Source organism: Apiotrichum porosum (genome assembly GCF_003942205.1).
Source record: "Apiotrichum porosum strain DSM 27194 chromosome Unknown scaffold_2, whole genome shotgun sequence".
Lineage (NCBI taxonomy): Eukaryota > Fungi > Basidiomycota > Tremellomycetes > Trichosporonales > Trichosporonaceae > Apiotrichum > Apiotrichum porosum.
In genome coordinates, this window is record NW_021167109.1 from 218442 (window position 1) to 239381 (window position 20940).

Sequence of the window (20940 nt, forward strand, 5' to 3'; positions counted from 1 at the left end):
TCTCTCCTTCCGTTATGCCTATAAGTCTCGCTCTCAGGCCTTTAGCGTGAGCGCGACGCCCTATGCCTCAATCTTCTGGAGGTTGGGGTGGAGCTTGGGCTCGACGGAGAGGACACGGCCGACAATCTTCTTGGTAGCTGCGTCACCGTTCTTCTTGATGTCCGAGTCGAGGGTGGCGAGCTGGTCCTTGGTGGTGGTGTCGATGGTGGACTGCGACGACGAGGTCTGGTTCGTGTGCTGTGGAAGGGAAGGGTTGCAGGAGTGGAGAGGTGGTGGTCATTGGTCGTTGTTGACGAAGAGCGCACATCAAGTCATTAAGAAGAGGCAGACAAAGGGAAAGACAAGTGGAAATGACGCAATTGTGAGTCGAGATCAACCAGCGATGATAGACGAGGGGATGCCATAAGAGTTTCGGGATGATGAGAAGGGAAGCGTCAGCACTGTGAACTCCAGATGTGGATCGTCCGAGCTGCTAACGCATGACGGCCGCATACCGTCATGGACACATGCCCGTGAAGGAACAACAGCATTCTCTTATCACGTGTGTTCTTCACGTGCACTTGAGCAATGTGACTTACCTCAGACTCAAACTTCTTGAACTCGGCATCCTTCGCAGCCTTGTACTCCTCAATCTCCTTGGCAGCCTCGGAACGAGCGTCCTTGAGCTTCTGGATGCGGTCTGGACGGCACGTCAGCTACATTGCTGCCCGGGGCATCGCGGGATGTGTGGTGGCTGTGAAGTGGACGGGCGCGGCCAGCAGGCTCAAGCAGCATATCTTTGGAAGCTGCATTTCTCGATGTTGGGTATCGCAGCTTCCATATCCTTTGAGAGCTCGCTGGCGGGCTCCATTCCGTGGAAATCTGCGGTGGAGGAGGGGGAGCACAACTCGGGATCGGGTGGCTGGCACACAATCCTTGGATCACGAAATCAACGTCCCCCCGATGCTGATTCGTGCTCCCTATACTCGCGCACATCATTCCGAGTGAATGAAACGGCAACCCAGTGACCATAACGTTGGACCCAACCACCATAGACGCAGGGGTGAGGCTGGGGGCAAGGCAACTCACACTGGCGAGCCTTGGCGACGACCTTGGCAGCCTCCTTCTCGGCCTCGAGAAGCGTCTGAATTCCCTGAGAGTTGGCCGCCTGTGGAGATGTCAGCGCTTGTCATGACGCGTTGCTTGCAAGACAAGTGTGAGCAGTACATACCATAATGAATTAGTGGGTGTTGGGAGTGATAACGATGGATTGGCGTCGCGATGACATCGTTGCAACACGGGAGCCAGGCGGTGACGGTGACACGAGAGGCCCGTTGATAAGCACGTCCGGAAGAATGACACGTTTATATCTCCCACATTCGATTGACGTCGACTGAACCAAGGTCCACTCTTGTGCTCACCTTTGAATCCTTTGTTTTGCCTCTCTATTATCCACTCTTCGCTCAATCCAGTCGGCACAATGTCTCTCTACGCCGACGAGGATGTGGAGCTCTACGGGTCGGCACCCGGAGCAGGCGCGGTCGTCGCCCCGACCGACCCCTTGCAGGCTCTGACGGCCGCACTGTCCACCCCAGCCGAGACGCCAGAACAGGCCGACGCGCTCCTCGCTGCCGGTACGCGTTTCGAGGAACACGCAGACAAGCTGCCCGACCTCCTCACCAAGCTGCTTCCCATGGTTGTAGACGGTGGCGACAGTTTGTTGCGCGCGTGGACGCTCGACATGCTCGCGCTCACTGTTGGCCGATCGTCTCTGCAGACTCATCTGAAGCTTGAAGGTATGTTACAGCGCACTGATGGCACAGCTAACGTTAAGTGGCTCAGACATCTCTCGAGTCGCTCAACCGTCTGCTGCAGACTGGCTCGATCTCGACCATTCGTGCAACGATCCCAATCTTCAGCACCATCTACCCTATGGTCTTCCGCCAACTGTAGGTTGTTGGCACACATCATAACTGACATACCTTAGTGCTCTGGGTGGCTCGTCTGCTGCTTCTCTCTTCAATGTCTTTGAGTCGTCCAAGGCCCGTATTCTCTCGCTCGTTCTCGACCCGAACTCCCATCCCCAGGACGTCGGCATCAAGGCGGCAGCCTGGAAGTTTGCCCAAAGAGTTCTCATTGTGGGAACACGCCCTCTTGGCAGTGACCCTCGACTGCAGGCACGCTCCTCGGACGTGAGCGTCGCGCTTATCCAGCCCGGGTCGCTCCTGAACGCTGTCAAGGTCGAGGAAGAGGCCAAACTCATGCGCACCCAGCTCGTGACGCACATGTACACTTCCGACGATCCCGCTGTCCTTCACCCCATCATCAACTGTTTCCCCCTGGTCTTGAAGCACCGCCCAACGCTCGCATCGCTCATCATCGGGTCTATCTCGGCATGGGTTCCCTCTGCTATGGAGGCCGCCCATAGGCCGTCCATGCAGGTCCGCGCGGTGGAGAAGACTCTCCGTGCTGTCATGGCCCATATCGCAAGGTGAGTTGTTGGGATCTCGTTTTACGCTGGCGCTAACTCCTCAGACATCATGGTGTTGGCTACTCTGCACAGCTTCAAGACGCTCTTTCGCGCCAGAAGCAGCGTATGGAGCAGGCGTGGGCCGACGATGCCGAGAACCGCCGTGCGCGCCGCGCCAACATTGCGGCAGGCAAACACCTCCTTGACGATGCTGAATCGAGCGCCGGTGCTGCCAAGCGCCAGCGACTCGAAGTGAAGCCTGGTTCAGGAGACGGGCGCGGAGGAGTCATGGTCGATGTCTCGCAGTTTGCCCTCGAGCCAGTCATTGACGCTGTCATTGCTGGATTATCAGCTGTCTCGGACGACCTGCTGGCACGCGCGTTTGAGAATGCCCGCCAGGCGATCCAGAACAATGCCCCCGATGCGGTGCATGTTCTCACTCCTTCCCTCTTCAAGGAGGATGTCAAGGCTGAGGAGGACGAGGTGCTCAACCCTTTGGACATGGACTTGGATGACGAGGAGGACCTTTTGGTGGGTGAAACCCTCGCGAAGTGAGCTGACCCATCCAGATGGAGCCTGTTGAGCCCGAGCTCGACGAGCCCGTCATGATTGTCGACTTTCGTCTCCCCCCGCCACAACCGATCCCTGACGACGAAAAGGCTGGCCTGGTGGACTTTGCTGTTCGGCGTATATGGGACAATGGCTCCGAGCTCTCGCACCTTGCCGACCTCAAGATCTCGGACGGGCCTCGCACGGCCGTGCAGCCCAAGGAGATGTGGATGCTCCTCCTCGCGCGCATCTCCTCCCGCGGTGGCGAGGACAAGCGTCGGATCATTGGCGAGTTTGTTGCCAAGGACTTTGGCCAGCGGTCCAAGTTTGCCACTGTCTGGCTCAACGAAGAGTGGCTCGCCAGGCGTCGCGGCGAGGAGAACCAGTATGAGGAGGGTGTCATGGCCATTCTGCGGGCGTACATCCCCACTCTGGATTCCAAGGACTCGTCGCTGTCCAAGTTCCTCGTCGGCCTCCCCGAGATTCCCGAGTCGGTCATTGCCGCCCTTGAGCCACTCTGCGAGGACTCGGAACGCATGATTGTTGGCTTCCTCTCGCTCCGTGAGCTGGCAGAGGCACGTCCACCTATCCGCAAGCGTGCTGTCCACACTCTACTCGAGTTCTGCACCCATCCTGAGCGCAAGGTCCGCGTCATGGCTATCACCACTGTGCGTCGTTGGGTTCCCAACACGGCCATGTCCCAGGACGTGATCGACTATGCTCTTGGCGTGCTCGAGCGCCTCACTGTCCCGCCCAAACCCAAGGCCGCCGAGGACGAGCAGGGTGAGGAGGGCGAGGAAGGTGCTGAGGCCAAGGACGAGGTCAAGGATGGCGAGGAGGAGGCTGTGGAGCCCGTCAAGGTCAAGGTCGAGGAAGCCGCGGCCATGGAGGTCGAGACCGGCGAGGAGCAGAAGGAGCACGTCATGTCCAAGTACCTCTCGGACGTTGACCCCTCCACTGTGTCGCAACACGTCGAGCTCGCCTTTGCGCTCTCGCGTCGCGACCAGGAACTGCTCGACAAGATCTTTGCCCTGTACCCCAAGCTCCCGGCGCCCATCCAGGACACGGTCGAGGAGATGCTCACACCCCTCGTCCGCTCGCTCGGCCCGACCAAGAAGCTGCTCGACATTCTCAAAAACTTCCCCGTTGGCGCCGACAAGCTCGCTCTCCGCGTCATCACGACGCTGTCAGCCGAGGGCTCGAGTCCCGTGCTCGTTGGTGTTATTCGCAGTCTCATGGCCGAGCGCGAGCTCGACCCGCGCTTCATCATCCCCGTTATTGGAGAGCTTGACAAGGTTAGTTGACGAGCGTCCGCAGCAGAACTGACTCTACAGGGCGAGATCGAGAGCCAGATTCCGGGCATTGTCTCACTGCTCACCAAGCCGGACGCGCGCGACGTTGTCCGTACCGCGTTCGCGTCAGCGCTCCAGAAGATGACCCCTGCCGACCTCCTGGTGTGCTTGCACTCGGAGAAGGCGGGCCTCAAGCCGACTGTCGATGGTGAGTTGAACGAAAAAGGATTGCAGTTGAATGTGCAGCCATTGGTATCTGCTTCTCCATGACCACCGTGTTCCGCTCCGACGTTCTCGCCAATGCGATGCAGCGCATCGTCGACCAGCCGTCGCCTTTACCTGTGTGCTTTGTACGCACGGTCATCCAGGCAGTCACGACGTACAAGTCGCTGGTGCCCTTTGTCGCCAACAATGTCATCCCCAAACTCGTCGCCAAGCGCGTGTGGGACATGCCGCAGCTCTGGGAGGGTTTCGTGCGCCTCGTCCGTGTCCTTGGCCAAGCAAGCTTCAATGCCTTGCTCCAGATGCCCGTCGAGCGGATCCGCGAGGTGGTCGAGAAACAGCCGACGCTCAAGGCCCCGCTCAAGACGTTCCTCGCCAACAAGCCTACTGCTCGTCAGCAGCTCGCGCAGATCTTTGCCGACGACAGTGCCAGTGCGGGTGGATCGCCGGCGTCCGTGGTTGCGTCTGCGTAGTGGGGAAGGATGTGGCGAGGGGGGGAGATAACGTATAGCATCATTCAGGTTAGGGTTTGGGTAGCGCACGCACATTTGGTAGCAAACAAAAAACAACATTTCCGCAGAAATGCATGTTGTAGCACTCTCCAGAGCGAACATGGTCAGCATGGCGCAGCGTCGTTCGTTGTGCAGAACTGAGAAGAGAGGCGTTATACAGGCAAAAAGTCATAAAATTACAAAACATTTCCCTTGGCTATGTCCACCGTAGCACCGTGACACCCATCGATCCATACCTTACAATGCTACACAGTCGTCTACTAACCGTCCTCAGCCACTCATCCTACGCGCCAGCCTTGGCCGCCTGGGCTGACTGACCCGCATACACGTCCCCACCACCCACAAACGGCTCGAACCCCTTCTTGGTAAAGATGCCAGGCAGCTGGCCCGTCCCACGCTTCATCCACCACTCCTGGGCGGTCATCTCGGGCTCGTTCGACTCGGACACGGGCTGGTCGTCGATGATCCCGCCCGTGAGCCGGCGGAGCACCACGTCGTCCTCTGGTCGGCAAAAGTAGACGAGCGACGAGCGCGGCAGCGCGTCCTGCGGCGGGGGCGGCGGCACCACGCGGTGGATGTTGGACCGGAGCAGGCCCGCCGTAAACGTCACCATGGCGTCGCCGAGGTTGACAATGGGCGAGCCGGGCACGGGCTTGACGTACACCCACTGGTGGGTATCGGGCGTGCGGATCTGCAGCCCGCCGAGCCAGTTGAACAGGAGGGTCAGGCTGCCGAAATCGGTGTGTTCGCCGCGCCGTGCGGTCCCTTCGTCAAACGGCTGCACGGGGGACCGCGTGAAGCGGACGTGGTCGCCCGAGCGCGACTCGAGCTTGTGCAAGTCGAGCAGCGTGTTGGGTGGTAGGCCCAGAAGCGTGGTGAGGTGCATGAAGAGGAGGTCCATCACCGCGTGGCAGTGCCGCATGTACGACGCGAGGAGGGCCTGCGCCTCGAGGATCATGGGCGGGCACGCGAGCCGCGGGGTGAGTCCCAGGACGTCGTCTTTGCGAATCTGGAAGTCAGAACAGAGACGGGGCTGGCAGGGCACTGGTCACTGAGCGCCGCAGTCAAAGAACGAACTCACATTGTAGTTCTGGTTCCTAATCTTGTCTCCATTCTCATCCTTCTCCTCAATCTCGCCAAACCGGTACGCAAAGAAATCGTGCAGGTGCGGCCGGCCGTATCTATCCTTTTCGGCATTGGGCAGGCTCCAGAAACGTTCTTGCAGTTGATTCAATTGTTCAGCCTCGGCCACAATCGCTTCGCCCAGCTCCGAGCCCAGCATGTCGAGATAGAAGAACCCCAGGCCGCGGGCGGCGTCCCACAGTGCTTCGAGAGCCGAGGGGTCGCCGGCTTCGAGGGCCCCGAGGCGGACGGAGACTAGTGGTGCAGACGGGACGGGAGGGAACGGTGGGAGCGAGGCGTGGAGCGTCTGTGGTGCCATCGTGAGTTGCGTGTGGGTAAGTGAGAGGTGGGGTGGGCATGGTAGAGGTGTGAGGTGCGTATCTTATAGTGTAGCGTCACATGATGTTCACGTAGACTTGCTACAGCGTGGTGTGGGAAGTAAGCCGAAATCCGAAGGCACCTTGTCGGTGATCGCCGATGGCATGAATGAGCAACTATATCCTGGGGGTTCGATATGGTGTGTCCAACTGAGGTTGCTGTCGGTACGCTAGAGCTCCCCTCAAGTGTGCACCAGTTAGTTGCTGGGATACGATCCGACGCGTTGATCCTTCTGTCAGATTTATTGGCCTTTTCAGCCTATTTTTCGGTTCCTCCAGCCGCTCACCGTGTGTACGGGTGTGGCCGTCACCATTCCGTTTTCTGCTGGTGCCCTCATCTCACGACACACATGTGCCCGAGTTCCTAACACGGCTACATGTCGTCTGTACATTGACCGTCGTCTTTGGACTCGATGCGTCGCCATGGCGTCGTCGGGTGTGTGCTCACATTCGTCTATTTCTGCCGGACTGTGCCGGTCCGTGTCCCCAGCGGCCAGCGGCCATGTCCATGGCGTACCTGGGCACTGCACTCTTCACAGGATATACTCTGTAGCCATGTCACCTTGCCTTCAGCTGGCATATTCTGTGGATCACAGCCATAAGCGCCAACTCTCTCCGCCACTGACACCGCTATCAAAAACTATGACGTGTCATACCACCCCTTACTCCAGGAGCTTTGACCTCATTAGCGCGGCCCCTTAGCCTGCCCGAGACAAACAAAGATCGGTGACTCCCCTGTCCGTCTCCTTTCATTTCAGATCGGCTCTGCCCTTTTTCAATCTCTTGTCCATCAACATCTCGCTCACATCACGACTCTGGGATCGCATATAGCGTTGCATCAGCGCCACTGTGACCTTCGTCGAGCCACACCACCCATCACTCCGCTCACTTTGAGTGTCTCTGCATAAGAGATCACCGACTTCGGGACACCTCCTAAACGTCAACGTGCGCGCGCGCGATCGACGATCGATCGACAGGACAGCTCTGTTCCAAATAACGCGAGACAACAACACCGACCGTTGATTTTCATCACCTCGCCACGATGGGTTGGGGCCAGATCATCCTCCAGCTGCTGCAGATCTTCTGCGGCGGCAGCCAGAACCAGCCACAGAACTCGGCGCAGAACCAGCAGGGCCAGCAGCAGCAACACCAGCAGCAGCAACAGCAGCAGGGCGGCGCTTGGAACCAAGGTCAACAGCAGCAGCAGGGCGGCGCATGGCAGCAACAAGGCGGCCAGCAGCAGGGCGGGCACTCGTACCCGCCCGGATCGCAGGGATGGAACAACAACCAGCAGCAGCAGCAGCAGACCCACCAGCAGAACCAGAACCAGAACCAGCAGCAGGGCGGGTTCAACTCGGACATGGCGAATGCGAGCGACGCGCAGTACACCAACTGGAGGAACCAGGCGCGCAAGGAGGGCGACCTTGCTCACCAGTACGTCGCCTACTCTTGCGGGGTACCCGGGGTGGAATTGACACTGTGCACCCCTGCGTCGAGCAACGAGCTCCTGATGACTGACGTGCACAGATGCTTTGCCGACTCGCAGACGGCGTACAAGTCGGGCGACGGTGCGCGTGCGCACACCCTCTCGGTCGAGGGCAAGCAGCACCAGGCCAAGCAGGACCAGATTGACGACAAGGCTGCCGACTGGATCTTTGCGCGTGAGTCGAGCACAGGGGTCAGCTGGCTGGTCGTCATGATCGGTGTCAGCCAGCTCCGACCTGGGAGGACGCCGACTGGCGTCCCCCCCCCCTCTCTCTACGCACCCACTGACACCCTCCCGCAGAGAACAACAAGACCCAGCCGCACGGCACCATCGACCTGCACGGCCTGTATGTCCGCGAGGCGATTGAGCGCGTCGAGTCGTCCATCTCCGAGGGCCAGCGTTCGGGCCTGCAGGAGCTCCGCGTCATCACCGGCAAGGGTATCCACTCGACCAACCACCAGGCCAAGATCAAGCCTGCGGTCGAGGACTTGATGAAGAAGTGAGTCGGGTTGGGTTGGGTTGGGTTGGGTTCTCTGGTTCTCTGGTTCTCTGATGGGTGGGGTTTGGGCTTGGGCCCCGGGTTTCCGGCAAGGAGATCTTGAAAGGCCGTCGTTGGATCGTTGGCTGGCTTCTTTGCGAGTCTCAGTTCCAGATCCACCCGTCCCGGTGCTTGACTCCGCGTCGCTGCCGACCACGAGACCGCGAGGATGGTCCGCATGGCCCGGTGGCATTCTTCTCCTGGCCGCGTCTACCCCGCAGTATCTCGCCGGGGTACCGAGGACGAGGAACCGACCTCCAGGCGGTTGCTTTGCAGCAGCGCGTTTCAAAGTCAAGGAGTCAAGGAGTTGTCTGAGCGCACCCCCCGTCCGTGACACTTGGCGACTTTGCTGCTTCCTGGCCCCGCCACGCACGCACCGTCGTGCGTGGTAGTGCACAAAAGCACGCGAAACGGGCTAGCCCATCACCCGCCACGCGCGTCGATGGGGGTGGCGTGGCGTACCTGGCGTTTGTCGATGAAGCGCAAACGCCACGGAATGCCAGCCACGTCCAGAAAACGCACTGCTCTGGGTGTCTGGGGTGACCGAGAACTGGGACTGCCACTGCGACTGCGACTGCGACTGCGACTGCCAGAGGTGGCAGTTGCCGAGTGGGGCACGCCGGCGCCATGGGGGTGGCGGCGCGGTGGGCGGGGGGTTTGATCACGAGGACTGCACAGTTGGCCTACCACCCTCCCTCCCCACAAACTTTTTCTTTCTTTCTTGCACGCCGCTGGGTGACAACTGCTAACACGGTCTTCAGGTACAACCTCTCTGCCGAGCTGGACCCGCGCAATGCCGGTGTGCTCGTTGTCGACCTGCAGGGCCGTGGTGCCGGTCGCTCGCGCGACGCCGGCGGCCTCGTCGACCAGATGGGCGGCGACAAGGACTGTGTCATCATGTAGACGCGGACACGGAGATCACGGCCGTACCACATCCCTATTCATCACAACTACCCTCCCCCCCAGCGCCCCAGCACTCTACTTTTATTAGATTTCTAATGAACCCGATTCACGCCTTTTTTTGCCATTTTTTTTTGTTTGCTCTCCCTCTGCGCTGTCCGCGCACACAGGTACACGGAGGCGCGCGCGTCATTGATGAAGAAAGCGCGCAATTTGTGGCGAACTCAGCGATCACCCGACACGTTCTGGAAGCCCCGCGCCGCGCGCCGCTGTGGCGTTTGCTTTTGTTCCAGACATCCGGCTGTGGGGCAGTGCGGGGGGGGGGGGGGGGGGAGAGGGGAAAGTGTCACTCAGTCACTGCCACTGGGAATGCAGGGGATGGTCGTGACCATCATATGCAACTGGTGTGGCATCTGGCTCTCACGACTGAACGGTGTGTGTGTGTGCCTACCAACGAGGACCGGCGCGGCCGACGGGTGGCGAGGGGGTGGGAGAGTGGCGAGGTGGGTGTGGGTTCGGCACGTCGGCGCGGTTGCCGACACTGTTCCCTATATGGCCTCTCCCTCACCCGCATTTAGCCTGTGCACGCGTGCGGGGGTGGGAAGGGGGGTGGGGTGGTGCTGCGGCGGCAGTGTGTGTGCCGCCGATGCGATACGTTCTGCCAATGAACGCATCCGCGTTGGCCGCTGGCCGCGTTGGCCGCATGGCCCGATAGGAGAAGAAGGCGACGGGGGGGGGGGGTGGCGAGAAGGCCACAAGGCGTAATTAGAGGGCCAGAGACGGACCTCCGCGAACCCATCGTCGGGCAATCTCGGAGCTCGGAGTCTGTTCGTGAGTGTGTGGGTGTGTGTTTCTCGTTTATTTTCCTGACACCCAAGAACCCCCTGCCGCGCGCGCCTGCAGGCAAAGACGGTCCCCCCCACCCCTGAGAAGCGGCGGCAGCTGGGCTTCTTGGCCTCTGCCTCTGACGCACGCCGTCACCGGACCATCATCGGAGAGATGGTATGTCACAGGCTGCAGCTGCAGCAGCCAGTCCACCGCGCGCGCGCGCTCTTGTGGCGTTTGGACCTTTTTGCATGGACACCTGTGTGTACCTGTGTCTCCATCGATCCATCGATCCCTTTGCCATTGCCGATCCCTGAAAAACTTGGAGAAGTGCGCGGGCGTGGCAAATGGGCTCTGGGCGGTTAGAGCAGTCGTATAGCGAGATATGTCTTGGTTGGGGGCACACGTGTACAAGACGAGTATACAAGAGGACAAGAGACGACGTGGATGCACAGTGTACAGTGGTACAGTGGGACATTGGCAAACCATGGCGCAGAGGCAAGGGGTGGCGATTAGGAAACGTCTTATTTTGTGTGTGTATTCTGACTGTGGCCTGACTGGGTCGGGTTTCTATTAGTCCACTACACGCCGGGGGGATTTGTTAATTTGGAGCGGCCGGCGGCTGTGGACGGTGATATACGGTAACGCACACAGCCAAGCGGCAATCTCACATCCGCTTGGGTGTAACTGGCGCCGGCCGTGGCGGGAGCAGAAGAGAACACTCTTGGGTGGACGACCCTCTTTGGGTGGCCTGCTGCACACCTGACTCTTGGAGACGGGTCTCTGTCGCCGCCGGGGGGAGAGACGGGGGAAAGGGAGAAGGGAGAAGGGAGGGCTCAAAGAGGGACTGACTGCTGTTCCTCCTGCCCCCCTGTGCTCCTCTCGGGTCTCCGTGTCTCCAGCCAACACCCAGCCAGCCCAGCCAGCACTGCACCCACAGCCAGGCAGCAGCCAGAGCCCCAGCCCCCCCGCCCACAGCCCTCTCTGCCGCCCGCCCGCCCCGGCATCACCCATCCACCATCTCCATATTATTCACCCCCCCTATTACACACCCACCCACACACCCAAACCACCACCAACCGCCCCCCCCCCCCTCTGCGTCGTCCATCATCCGCCACCACTCATCTCTCGCATCGCGTCCTCACCAACACACACACCCCCTCGCCACATCCTCCCCTTCTCTCTAGCATCTACTTCCCACGCATCGCCCTCGCCCCGGCAGCTCACATAACCCACCGCAACACTCCACCCCCTCTCCACACAACCTTGCCCCGCCCCGCCCATTTACGCTTACTACGCCGCGGCCCCAACCGTCTCGCCGTCTTTCCATCCACTCCCAAGACTCGCGCGCTATAGTTGATTGCCCCCCGCCGACGCTTTTGTTCCCTCTTCAGTCTACTCTTCACAAGAACCAAGAGGCAACATGGCGCAGGTCATCCCCTCAATCGTAAGTCACACCACACCACCCACGACGGCAGTCAAGGCGGGGTACCCCGGGCGCCGCCGACTCCGCTTGGAGCCCGGGACGGCCTCGTCCAGCCATCCCCCCACCACACCACCACTGCAACACCCCGCGGCCACACCACATGCTCACACCACTCCTCTAGACCTCACTACCGGTGGATTCGGGTGCTGCACCGTCAGTGGAAGACATCCAAGACCGCCTCCCATCCATCTGCGTCGACTACCTCTCGCACAACTGGACAGAGGAGGATGTTTGGGCGTCCTGGCGCAACATGACCCGGCACAAGCACGAGATTGCCAACGGTGTCCGTCTGGAGAATGCGTCGTGGCGTACATGGAACAAGCAGCGCAACAAGCTCCGTACCATCAGCCCCGAGACTCTCAACTGGTGAGTAAGCCCAGTGCTCCTGCTTGGTGTTGTGTTGGGCCCGTCGTGTTGTATGGCGTCAGATCTGGAGCCGCCTGCCTGCCCAGGAAAACGTGCGCCGCGCGGACAATTGCCGCCACCACACTCCGCTGCCCATCCGCTCATCCCCGAACCGCTGTCACCGTTGATGCGTTTGCTGACATGTGTGTGATCTTTCCAGGCTCAAGGACTCGGATGTCACCTGGTTGTATGGTCCCTTGCACACTGCCAAAGTCGAACCCGTCCGCCCACTCAGGATCTCTACTGCACAGGAGCGCTTGGGCATTGATGGTGTGCCCTCGTCGGGCAAGCCCGGCATCCTCAAGCACCGGACACTTACAGAGCTTCTCGCCATGCCCGGTCAGTCGTCGCCGGTTCTCGAGGCCGAAAGGCCAGAGGACGGCGACGATGTGATTCTTGCCGATGTCTCGACTCGTGCTCAGATCCCGCACACCAAGTCGGACACACACCTCGCACGCTCCAACTCGATGCCCGTTCGCAGGCGGTCGCCCTCGGCGTCGCTTCGCAGGAATGCCAACCAGTCCCAGGAGCGCTCGCCCGACAGCGTCAACACCATCAGCAACAAGCGTCACATTAGCTTTAACACGTTTGTCGAGCAGGTCATTGCCCTCGACGAGCCCGTCATCCACCGCACATCGGAAGACTCGGACTCGTCGGACGATGTCCTCGAGATGCGTCTGTCCCGCTACTCGAGCCACGGCAGCCACAACAGCCGCACGTCATCCATGATGTCCCGCACCTCGAGCTCGTCGACCATTGCAAAGATCCCTCCTGGCATGCTCAAGACTGCGGGCAACTACGCCAACAACCCCACGTTGCCCAAGCTGGTGTATATGCCCATGGGCGAGTATCGTACCCCACCGATCGAGCAGCCTCCTGCCGTCACATCGCCATTCCAGCTGGCGTCCCCCGTCACTGTCAACTCGGCTGGACGGCGGTGGAGCGCAGTGTCACAGGACGACGACTTCAACAATGGCTTCGACTACTTTGGCGGACCCGACCTCACGGGTGCCAGCCCCGTCGCGGTTCCCAGCCCACAGACTTCTACGTTTGCCCGCGCGCCCGCGGTCAACCCACCTCCTGCCCAGCCGAAGTGGCGCCAGGCCCAGACCGGCGACGTGTCTACCGGTGTCGGCGTCGGCAACAGCCCCTCGAGCAGCTCGTCCTCTTCGTCCCTCAACGCAGTCGTCTCGCCCCAGCCCGGCCGCAGTATTCTCAAGGTTCGCGCCGCCAACAACAACCCCGCACCAGAGCCAGTGTCGCCTCCTGCCGTCTTCAACTACAACCCCTCGGTTGCAACCGGTATCGGAGGCATGTTTGGCGGCTATGAGGGCGCAGCGCAGGCCGGCTTGGCCATCGGCTCGCCCCCTACCGACGACCGGGAGGAGCGCGGCCGCTCCTCGAGCAGCTCGGAGGAGCGTGGTCGTTCGACGTCGCGCGGCTACGGCTCGTCGCAGGTCTTCCGTTCGGCGTCGCGCAACTCGTCGTCTAGCTCGGTGGGCTCGGTCTCGCGCTCGCCCGTCGACACTGGCGTGACCGTCGTCAAGGCGCGCGTCCAGAGCCAGCCTCAGCTCGACAAGGTCCAGGAGGGTACTCCTTGGGCACCAGCTCCCACCGGCGGCGAGCCCATGGACGTAGACTACTCGCCCGAGCGCTCGTTGACGCCCACCCCACACTCGTCCCCTCAGGTGAGTACCTCTGACTGGGAAATGACCCCCCACCCCCTTTTTTTTACAATGCGTGATTCATCTGACTAACGCAGAACTAGATCGTGTTTCGGCCGCTGAAAGACACGTCTCCCGCCTCCTTACCCCACACCTCTAGCCGCCACGCTCTCATCAAGTCGGTCGCTGGCGCACCTCAACAACAACAACAACAACCCCCTGTGACTGCGTCCCCTACCGACCTCGCTTCGGCAGTGGCCCAGGGCCAATTCGTAGCCCCGTCCGCCACAGCCGTCGCGCCAGCAGACGTCGATGCCGACGGCGACGTCACCCCCGCCGAGTCTTCAGAATCGCCTCAGCCGGCAGACGACGAAGACGGCTCGACGCTCATCGGCCGCGCGACCAACATTGCCAACACCGCCAAGGACCTCCTTGGTGCACTGTGGTATGGCGCGCAGGACGATGCAGCACGTCCCCGCCAGCCGACACCGCGGCGTCACCAGCGCGGCGCGTCGCTTGGTTAGGAGAGGAGAGCCCAACGAGCAGAAGAGAAGGAAGGAAAGAAGGAAGCCAGCAGCCACCACACCACCCCAAAGCCTCACCCACACATCCCAACGCCCCCGACCGTGCAGTGCATGTCGTAGTCAACATCCCATCAATCAATCAACACACCAACAACCCCCTCAACTTCTTGCACTCCCCCACATCCACCCCTAATGCGAAAGAGTCGTCAAGTCGTCGTCCCCCCGTCCCATTTTACACACACACACATACTCTCATCATCTCTCTCTCTCTCTCTCCTCCCCCTCTGTAACCTCAGCCCCCCGCCTTATCCTCACCAAGCGCGCACAACCACGCCCTCAGCAACAAAGTGTAATTAAAAACTCCCACCACCATCCCCAACCTGTTATCCCCCCTTTTTTTCACCAAGCCTCCTTTTTTGCATCCACAACACATCAACATGGTCCGGACCTCGGCGGGAACGCGAACGCGACGGCAGCCGCCCCGACAGACACTTCTGGGACAGTTTTTGAATATGACAACAGTGTCAACACGTCACCGTCCGACCGTCCGTCCCGCTGCGGCCCCGCACCGTGTCCTCGAGCGTTTCAGCAGCAAGCAGAGATCCAGAATCCCCAAGTTTTCCCCCCTTTTTTATTTTTCTCTCTCTCTCTCGTTCTCGTTTCCTTCACCCTCATCATCCAAGGAATGCATGTACGTTATCCAGCGCCGAGCAACGAGCACGGATCAGAGAGCAGGTGCAGTGTGGGTGGTTGGGGCGGGGTTGGGGCGATGGAGGCGCGCGGGAGGGTGGAATGTGGCGATAATAGTCGCGTCAGTGCCTCGGAAGCGGCACGTCCGTGGCTGTGGCTGGTGTGCTGGACGGTGTGCGAGGTACGCCAGTTGATCGCTGAGACGGGGCCGGTGGATGAACGGACGCTGTAGACTACGAGTGCATACACTAGCGACCAACTGGACAGACACTACTGCACATACAGTACTACGGAAAGGACGACTGGAAGACTTGACTGAACACGCCCACGAGACACAGTGTCGTGTCCCAGGCCTCCAGGGCGGGTGGACATGTGGCGCAACACATGTCCATTGTCCATGCCCCAAGCCCATGTCCATGTCCATGTCCTTGCTTGCTCGCTGCGCAAGGGGTGGACTCAAGGACGGCATTTGTGTACGGTGCAGTACACGTCGTCGCGTTGGCAATCTTCCTTGGTTGCAGCCACCTGGGCACCTGGCCGGCCAGGTGGTGTGCCGGAATGGAAGGATGGGCATCCGATATCGGCGCCCCCATTGACCTTTGCTGCTTGCTGGAACGAGTGCGTTCATCGTTCCTAGGGCCTGGGACAGAGTCACTGATCACTGCAGTTGCTACGTCCTATGTCCTGCGTCCACATCCTCGCCCTGCCCGGGTGTGCACGTCCACAGCCAAGGCTGAGTGAGATCTGGGCAGATTGAGCGAACCACGTCTGGCCTAGAAGCTGACAGTGTGCCCCGATTGGGGCACCTGTCGTCTGTAGTGGATGGTGTTTCCGGCTGTTGACGTCAATGGGTGTCACCAGCCCAGATGGCCAGATGGGATGAGGAACAGACGGACACGGTAGTTTGCGATTGGTATGCGATCACAAGTGGACAAGTGGACAGGTGGACAGGTGGACATGTGAGTGTCCATGACGACTTGTCCTTGCGAAGCCTGTGGGCCGTGTGTGGCTTCGACTTGCAACTCGCGGTCCAGGCCAGTCTCCAGTATCCTGTGGAAGCCATCGCCTTGGCACCATTTTCTCTCGTTTTCCAATTCCCAGCAGATTGGGACACACAGTCTGGGTACATAATCACCTCTTTCAGTGACGTTTGTCGACTTCTCTGGCGTGGCGCGCTCGCTCCGCATGTCCTTGACATTCTTGTGCGGACAGAACCACCTACTTTCCAACACAACTGACGCTGGACTTGCCCCACTTGGCAGACTGCTTGCCGGTTGACAGTAGCCGAGAGTCCATCCACTGGCCACTGGTACACTGGACGAGAGGCGATCCTTCACCAGCACGAGGCAGTGAGCATGGCGGCGGGGGGACAGCGTGACACCGCTTGGGGTGACTGTGGCCGAAGCACTGCTCCGTTTGGAGCCCATGAGCCTCTTCCTGCAGTACTGCAGTCTGGGCTTTTGCAACCTTCCATGTTTCGTTTCCCTTCCAACGGCTCCACACCTCCCTTTCCGAACTCTGATGGTGGGTGGCGTTTCCTTTGTCGGTGGTGCACACCGGTACACCGGGGAGACCGGCACGTCTGTACCGGAAAGAAAAGAGACGACACACCCCAGGCCCACAAAGAACACGCACTGCAAAGGCTATGCACGCAGGGGTTGGAGAACAGTCCCGGACTGTCGGGTGTCGGGGGAGAGGTCTGTGCGTGAGAGAGAGAGAGAGAGAGACGAGAGGAGAGGAGAACGGCGGCGTCGGCCCCGCCATGATCCTCCCGATCCGCAGTCACGCAGCCACACACGTCCACTTGCGCACTTGCCATGGTGCGAACGAACGGCTGTGGATACCTTCCCTTCTGCACTGTGAAGAGATACACACATGCAACTGTTCCGCCGCGAAGAGAGCACCTCAGGTGTCGGGGGTGCCGCCTTATTCGATTGCGACTGGCTGCGACATGCGCTTGGCACACAAGGACATGCAAAGTTGCGCCCCGGCAGAAGGGCCTTTGTTGCTTCTCTTCTCTGCATGTCACTCACAATCCTGCGCCGACAGTGAGTGTACACGAGAGTGGAGCACGTCTGCTTTGGGATATCCTCTGCACGCTTGTCAACATCTGTGTCATGAGTACTGTATGCTGGTCAAATAAGCTACCTGGGTCCACACCAGTTGTGGTCGAATTTCGCCTCCCTTTTCACGGAATTTGTCGGGAGAACGAAACCAGCCACTCCACCCGTTGTGGGCCTGTGGCATGTGGCCTGTGGGCCTCCAGAGCCTGCGCCCGCACTGCATGCTTTGTGCGCCCTCTACGCTGGGTGACGCAGACACACAATGGGCACTGACTGCACTGTTCGCGCTCGCTCCAGCTCCATTGATCCATTGCCTCTTTCTTGCTGCTGCGGCTCGTTGACGACCGATGAGGACGACGACCACCGACGATGGGTCGATGGCAATGAAGCCCCTGCCGATGAGCGGGATGCGCACTGCCTTTTACCTCGAACGTCTTCCTTTTTCCTCTTGTACCCTAGCTTCTGCTAGTATCCAAAGGCCCAAGGCCAACGGCCTCGTGTACTCGTGTGGTCACATGCTGTTTGTTTCGACTGCTTGTTCTGCGCCCTCATTCTCCGGCCCCACCCACCCCACACACATTGTCCGGCTTCCCCGGTGTACCGGTGTGCAACAGACAGGTCCTTGTCCTTTGTCAGAGACATCAGAAGAAGCTCAGAGCTCAGAGACCAGAGACGGGGGGCAGCTAACCCCAGTGAGGATCCCTCCTGGGCCCAGCAGCTACTCCTTTTGAGGCCACCCCTTGGCCCCCCTCGTTAGCAAACACGTTTTCATCCGCACGAGGACAATCAACCACGCCGTGTCACGCCCCACCGAACAAGGCGAGTAGATCGTTCCCCCACTCGACCGTAGCGCAGCAGCATTCGCCGTGTTGACATGGGTGCTCCTCCACAGAGCGTCACGAAAGACGCCCCCTCTTCTTATCACAAAGGTGTTGCCGACTCCGTTGCCGTGGCTGGAGACGGGTGGTGACGGTGGTGCTTCCTTTCTGCCTTCCTCGCGCTTCTTGTATCCTTGTCCCGTCCGCTCGTGGGAACCAAAGACCACAACAACCCTCCCCCACCTGCACACCTGCTTCCTTCCTTGAACGCCCTTTGCCTTTGTTCCTACTCTCGTGTCCCCCCGCTCGACGGACTTGGGTCTTTTGGATATCTTGTCGCTGGTGCCCCATACTCGGTTCAACTATCTTCCCTTCCTCCCTTCCTCCAACTCTCTTCCTCAAACAACTCTATCATCCTCAAAACCCACCTCGCAGCGTGAGTCATCCATCCACCCTCCATCCTGCCCTTCCTCTCGGATCTCGTTCCCGACACCTTCTTCAACCTGCTTATAGACGCATGCTGACTCCTTCTGCAGCGCACCGCCCAGTGGCAACTTGTTCCATCTACCCCAACAACAACAAACTATGACAGCCGTCCCCCTCGTCCAGCCTCTTGACCTCACGCGCTTTTCCCTCCCTTACGAGCTCTCTGCCAACTCAACCGAGCGCGGCACCACCGTCTCCCAAACCTACGGTCGCCCCGTGTCTGAACGTGCAGCTGCCTCGCCAACGTCCAGCGACTCGTTGGTCTCGCTCCCATCCTCGGCGTCGGCTCACCAGACGACGTTCCCTTCTTCCATCTACCCTCCCCCTCCACCTTCGACGGCCAGCACGTTCTCCCCGAACCTGCAGGTGATCACTCCTCCCGACAGTAACGTTCTCAAGACGGCCAGCGCGCGCGGCAGCAACTCGCCCTCCTCGTGGTTTGACAGTGCGCACAAGCCCTCGTCACTCCCAGCCTCCAACAACGGCAGCTTCCCCGTCCGCGAGTTTTCTTTCCCCCAGTTTCCTTACACACCCTTCTCTTCCTCTTACTCTTCATACCGCACCCCATCTTTCCAAGAGGACATCCAGCCCCCAGCCTACCAGTACCCGTACTACCCTTCATACCCAACAAGCATGCCCCCTACCGCACAGCAGCAGGCAGACGCCCGCCACGCGCGCGAGCTCGCCAAGGCCCGTCGCCATGTCTGGTGAGTCACCATTCCTCCTCGCCCACCCTTTCTGTGTTCTCTACTGACATGCAACCTCGCCAACCCTGTCTGCGACAAGCGCTTCAACCGCCCTTCGTCGCTCAACACCCACATGTCGGTCCACACCGGTGCTAAGCGTGAGTTCTGTTGAGAGACCAATGGCACAACACGCTGCGCCCCAAATGACGACGCGTACTCACACACCAACACAGCTTACCAGTGCACTCGCGACGGCTGTGGCCGCCGTTTCAGCGTCTCCTCCAACCTTCGCCGCCACGAACGCGTAGGTTTCTCAGCTGCCCCGTTTTCTTGGGCTGTAGCTGACCTGTACAGACCCACGAGCAGCGTGCCCGCCCCAAGCAGACGATCTCGTCAACCACCTCGGCCACGTCGTCTGCCACTTCGTCGGCCACTCCTCGCAGCGCCAATGTCGTCCAGTACGCTCCCCCCACGGGCATGTACCCTCCCTCTGGCAACTACCCCTATGCCTACAGCAGCACCCCCCACCCTTCGGGCCACGGCACTCACGGCACCCAGCCTCCCCAGTACAACTATGGCATGCCGCCGTCGGCGGGCGGTGGCGGCAACTCGAACCGCACCAACTACCACGTTGTTCGCCGCAGCATGGCCAGCGCCGAGCACAACCAGTCTGGTACGCCTCAGAGCCCCTCACCTCCTTCCCCCATCTACTCTCCCTCCCCTTCCCCCTCCCAGCCCTTTTGGCGCCCCATCCTTATGCCGCAGCCCACCAAGCCCCACACCGCCAGGTTTGGGTGAAGGAGGACAACTGAGTGTCGTCGCCCTCGTGCCTGCCCGTCACCGCGCCGCGACGACTTTTATCATCAAGGTTGTGAAAAGCAAGTTTTCCGTCTCCCATTACTCGTTCCCCCTCCACTCGGCCACTCGCCTGCCATGCCACCACCGTCTTGTACCAATCATCCTTTCTTGTATCTAGAAGAAGAACAAGTCAAAATGCTCCCTCCCTCCACCATCGAACCCCGACACCCAGCGACAGTGGCACCAACGCCACCGAAAAACCCATGCGTAATGAACCCCCCACCTCCATCCCCCCCACCCCCACTTGTAGAATCAGAACTCTTGACGTCTTGAGAGATCTAAGAGGAAACGAGCTAGTTAGGTTCTGTATATCCATTATGCGAGAGGCGACAGTCATGACCCACCACGAGCAGCACGAGCAGCGAGCAGCGAGCGTTTCAGGCCAACCTGCTCCAATCCTCCCGCCGCGGCAACCGCCGCCTCGCGGCGGTTTTGCAGCTTGCGCACATCGCACGTCGCCCACCTCGTGTTGTTGACTTGCTTCTTCCGCACGGTCCCCCACACGACGCGCGACGCGTCACGTCGTTCTCCCCTCGCTCTGCCCTCGCTCTGCCCTCGCTCACGACCCATGATGTCACTGGCCCACTGGGCGAGTTGGCCGAGTTGAAACGGCCGCTCCACAGATCAGTGCGCGCCTTGTGTCGAGCGGCGAAGGGGGACTCGGTGGTGGGTGTGTGTGGGCGCATGCGGGCCATGCCGCTGGCGATGCCCTGCCGTGCCGGGAGTTGTGTGGATTGTACCGCCGCACCGCTGCGTGACGGTGTTCGGACCGCCGGATGCGTTGCGCGGGCTCTTGCATCGCATCTGTGCTCTGAGCTTTGAGGTGCGCGCGCAACGTGCGTGTGGAGTCTGTGTTCGATCAGGAGAGGGGCAGAGATGGGTGCATGGGCGAGACGGTGTGGCACCAGGCGGCGGACGCCGCCGATTTCATCCGCCACACACTCATCTTCCTCCATCCATACCCACCACCTCCCACTCCGTCCGACAT

The 20940-nt window shown here is 60.3% G+C and overlaps 6 protein-coding genes across 6 annotated transcripts; 4 read left to right on the plus strand and 2 right to left on the minus strand.

Moving 5' to 3' along the window:
* Positions 1-60: 60 nt before the first annotated feature.
* Positions 61-1213, minus strand: VMA10 (H(+)-transporting V1 sector ATPase subunit G; the record flags this gene model as incomplete). Its single annotated transcript, XM_028619686.1, has 4 exons — positions 61-225; positions 579-679; positions 1069-1147; positions 1211-1213. 4 exons carry the CDS (start codon positions 1211-1213, stop codon positions 61-63), a joined length of 348 nt encoding a protein of 115 aa, XP_028478658.1.
* Positions 1214-1459: 246 nt separating this feature from the next.
* On the plus strand, positions 1460-4985 carry EHS24_004058 (uncharacterized protein; the record flags this gene model as incomplete). The annotated part of the gene is made up of 7 exons (XM_028619687.1): positions 1460-1775; positions 1814-1928; positions 1967-2470; positions 2515-2980; positions 3019-4293; positions 4333-4498; positions 4537-4985. The coding sequence occupies 7 exons, from the start codon at positions 1460-1462 to the stop codon at positions 4983-4985; spliced, it is 3291 nt and encodes a 1096-aa protein (XP_028478659.1).
* Positions 4986-5307: 322 nt separating this feature from the next.
* EHS24_004059 (uncharacterized protein) lies at positions 5308-6465 on the minus strand (the record flags this gene model as incomplete). Its single annotated transcript, XM_028619688.1, has 2 exons — positions 5308-6057; positions 6106-6465. The coding sequence occupies 2 exons, from the start codon at positions 6463-6465 to the stop codon at positions 5308-5310; spliced, it is 1110 nt and encodes a 369-aa protein (XP_028478660.1).
* A 1100-nt stretch (positions 6466-7565) lies between these two features.
* Positions 7566-9450, plus strand: EHS24_004060 (uncharacterized protein; the record flags this gene model as incomplete). Its single annotated transcript, XM_028619689.1, has 4 exons — positions 7566-7957; positions 8051-8184; positions 8310-8508; positions 9309-9450. 4 exons carry the CDS (start codon positions 7566-7568, stop codon positions 9448-9450), a joined length of 867 nt encoding a protein of 288 aa, XP_028478661.1.
* A 2245-nt stretch (positions 9451-11695) lies between these two features.
* Positions 11696-14351, plus strand: EHS24_004061 (uncharacterized protein; the record flags this gene model as incomplete). The annotated part of the gene is made up of 4 exons (XM_028619690.1): positions 11696-11719; positions 11880-12124; positions 12324-13851; positions 13932-14351. 4 exons carry the CDS (start codon positions 11696-11698, stop codon positions 14349-14351), a joined length of 2217 nt encoding a protein of 738 aa, XP_028478662.1.
* Positions 14352-18507: 4156 nt separating this feature from the next.
* EHS24_004062 (uncharacterized protein) lies at positions 18508-19892 on the plus strand (the record flags this gene model as incomplete). Its single annotated transcript, XM_028619691.1, has 3 exons — positions 18508-19115; positions 19368-19398; positions 19449-19892. 3 exons carry the CDS (start codon positions 18508-18510, stop codon positions 19890-19892), a joined length of 1083 nt encoding a protein of 360 aa, XP_028478663.1.
* Positions 19893-20940: the final 1048 nt, after the last annotated feature.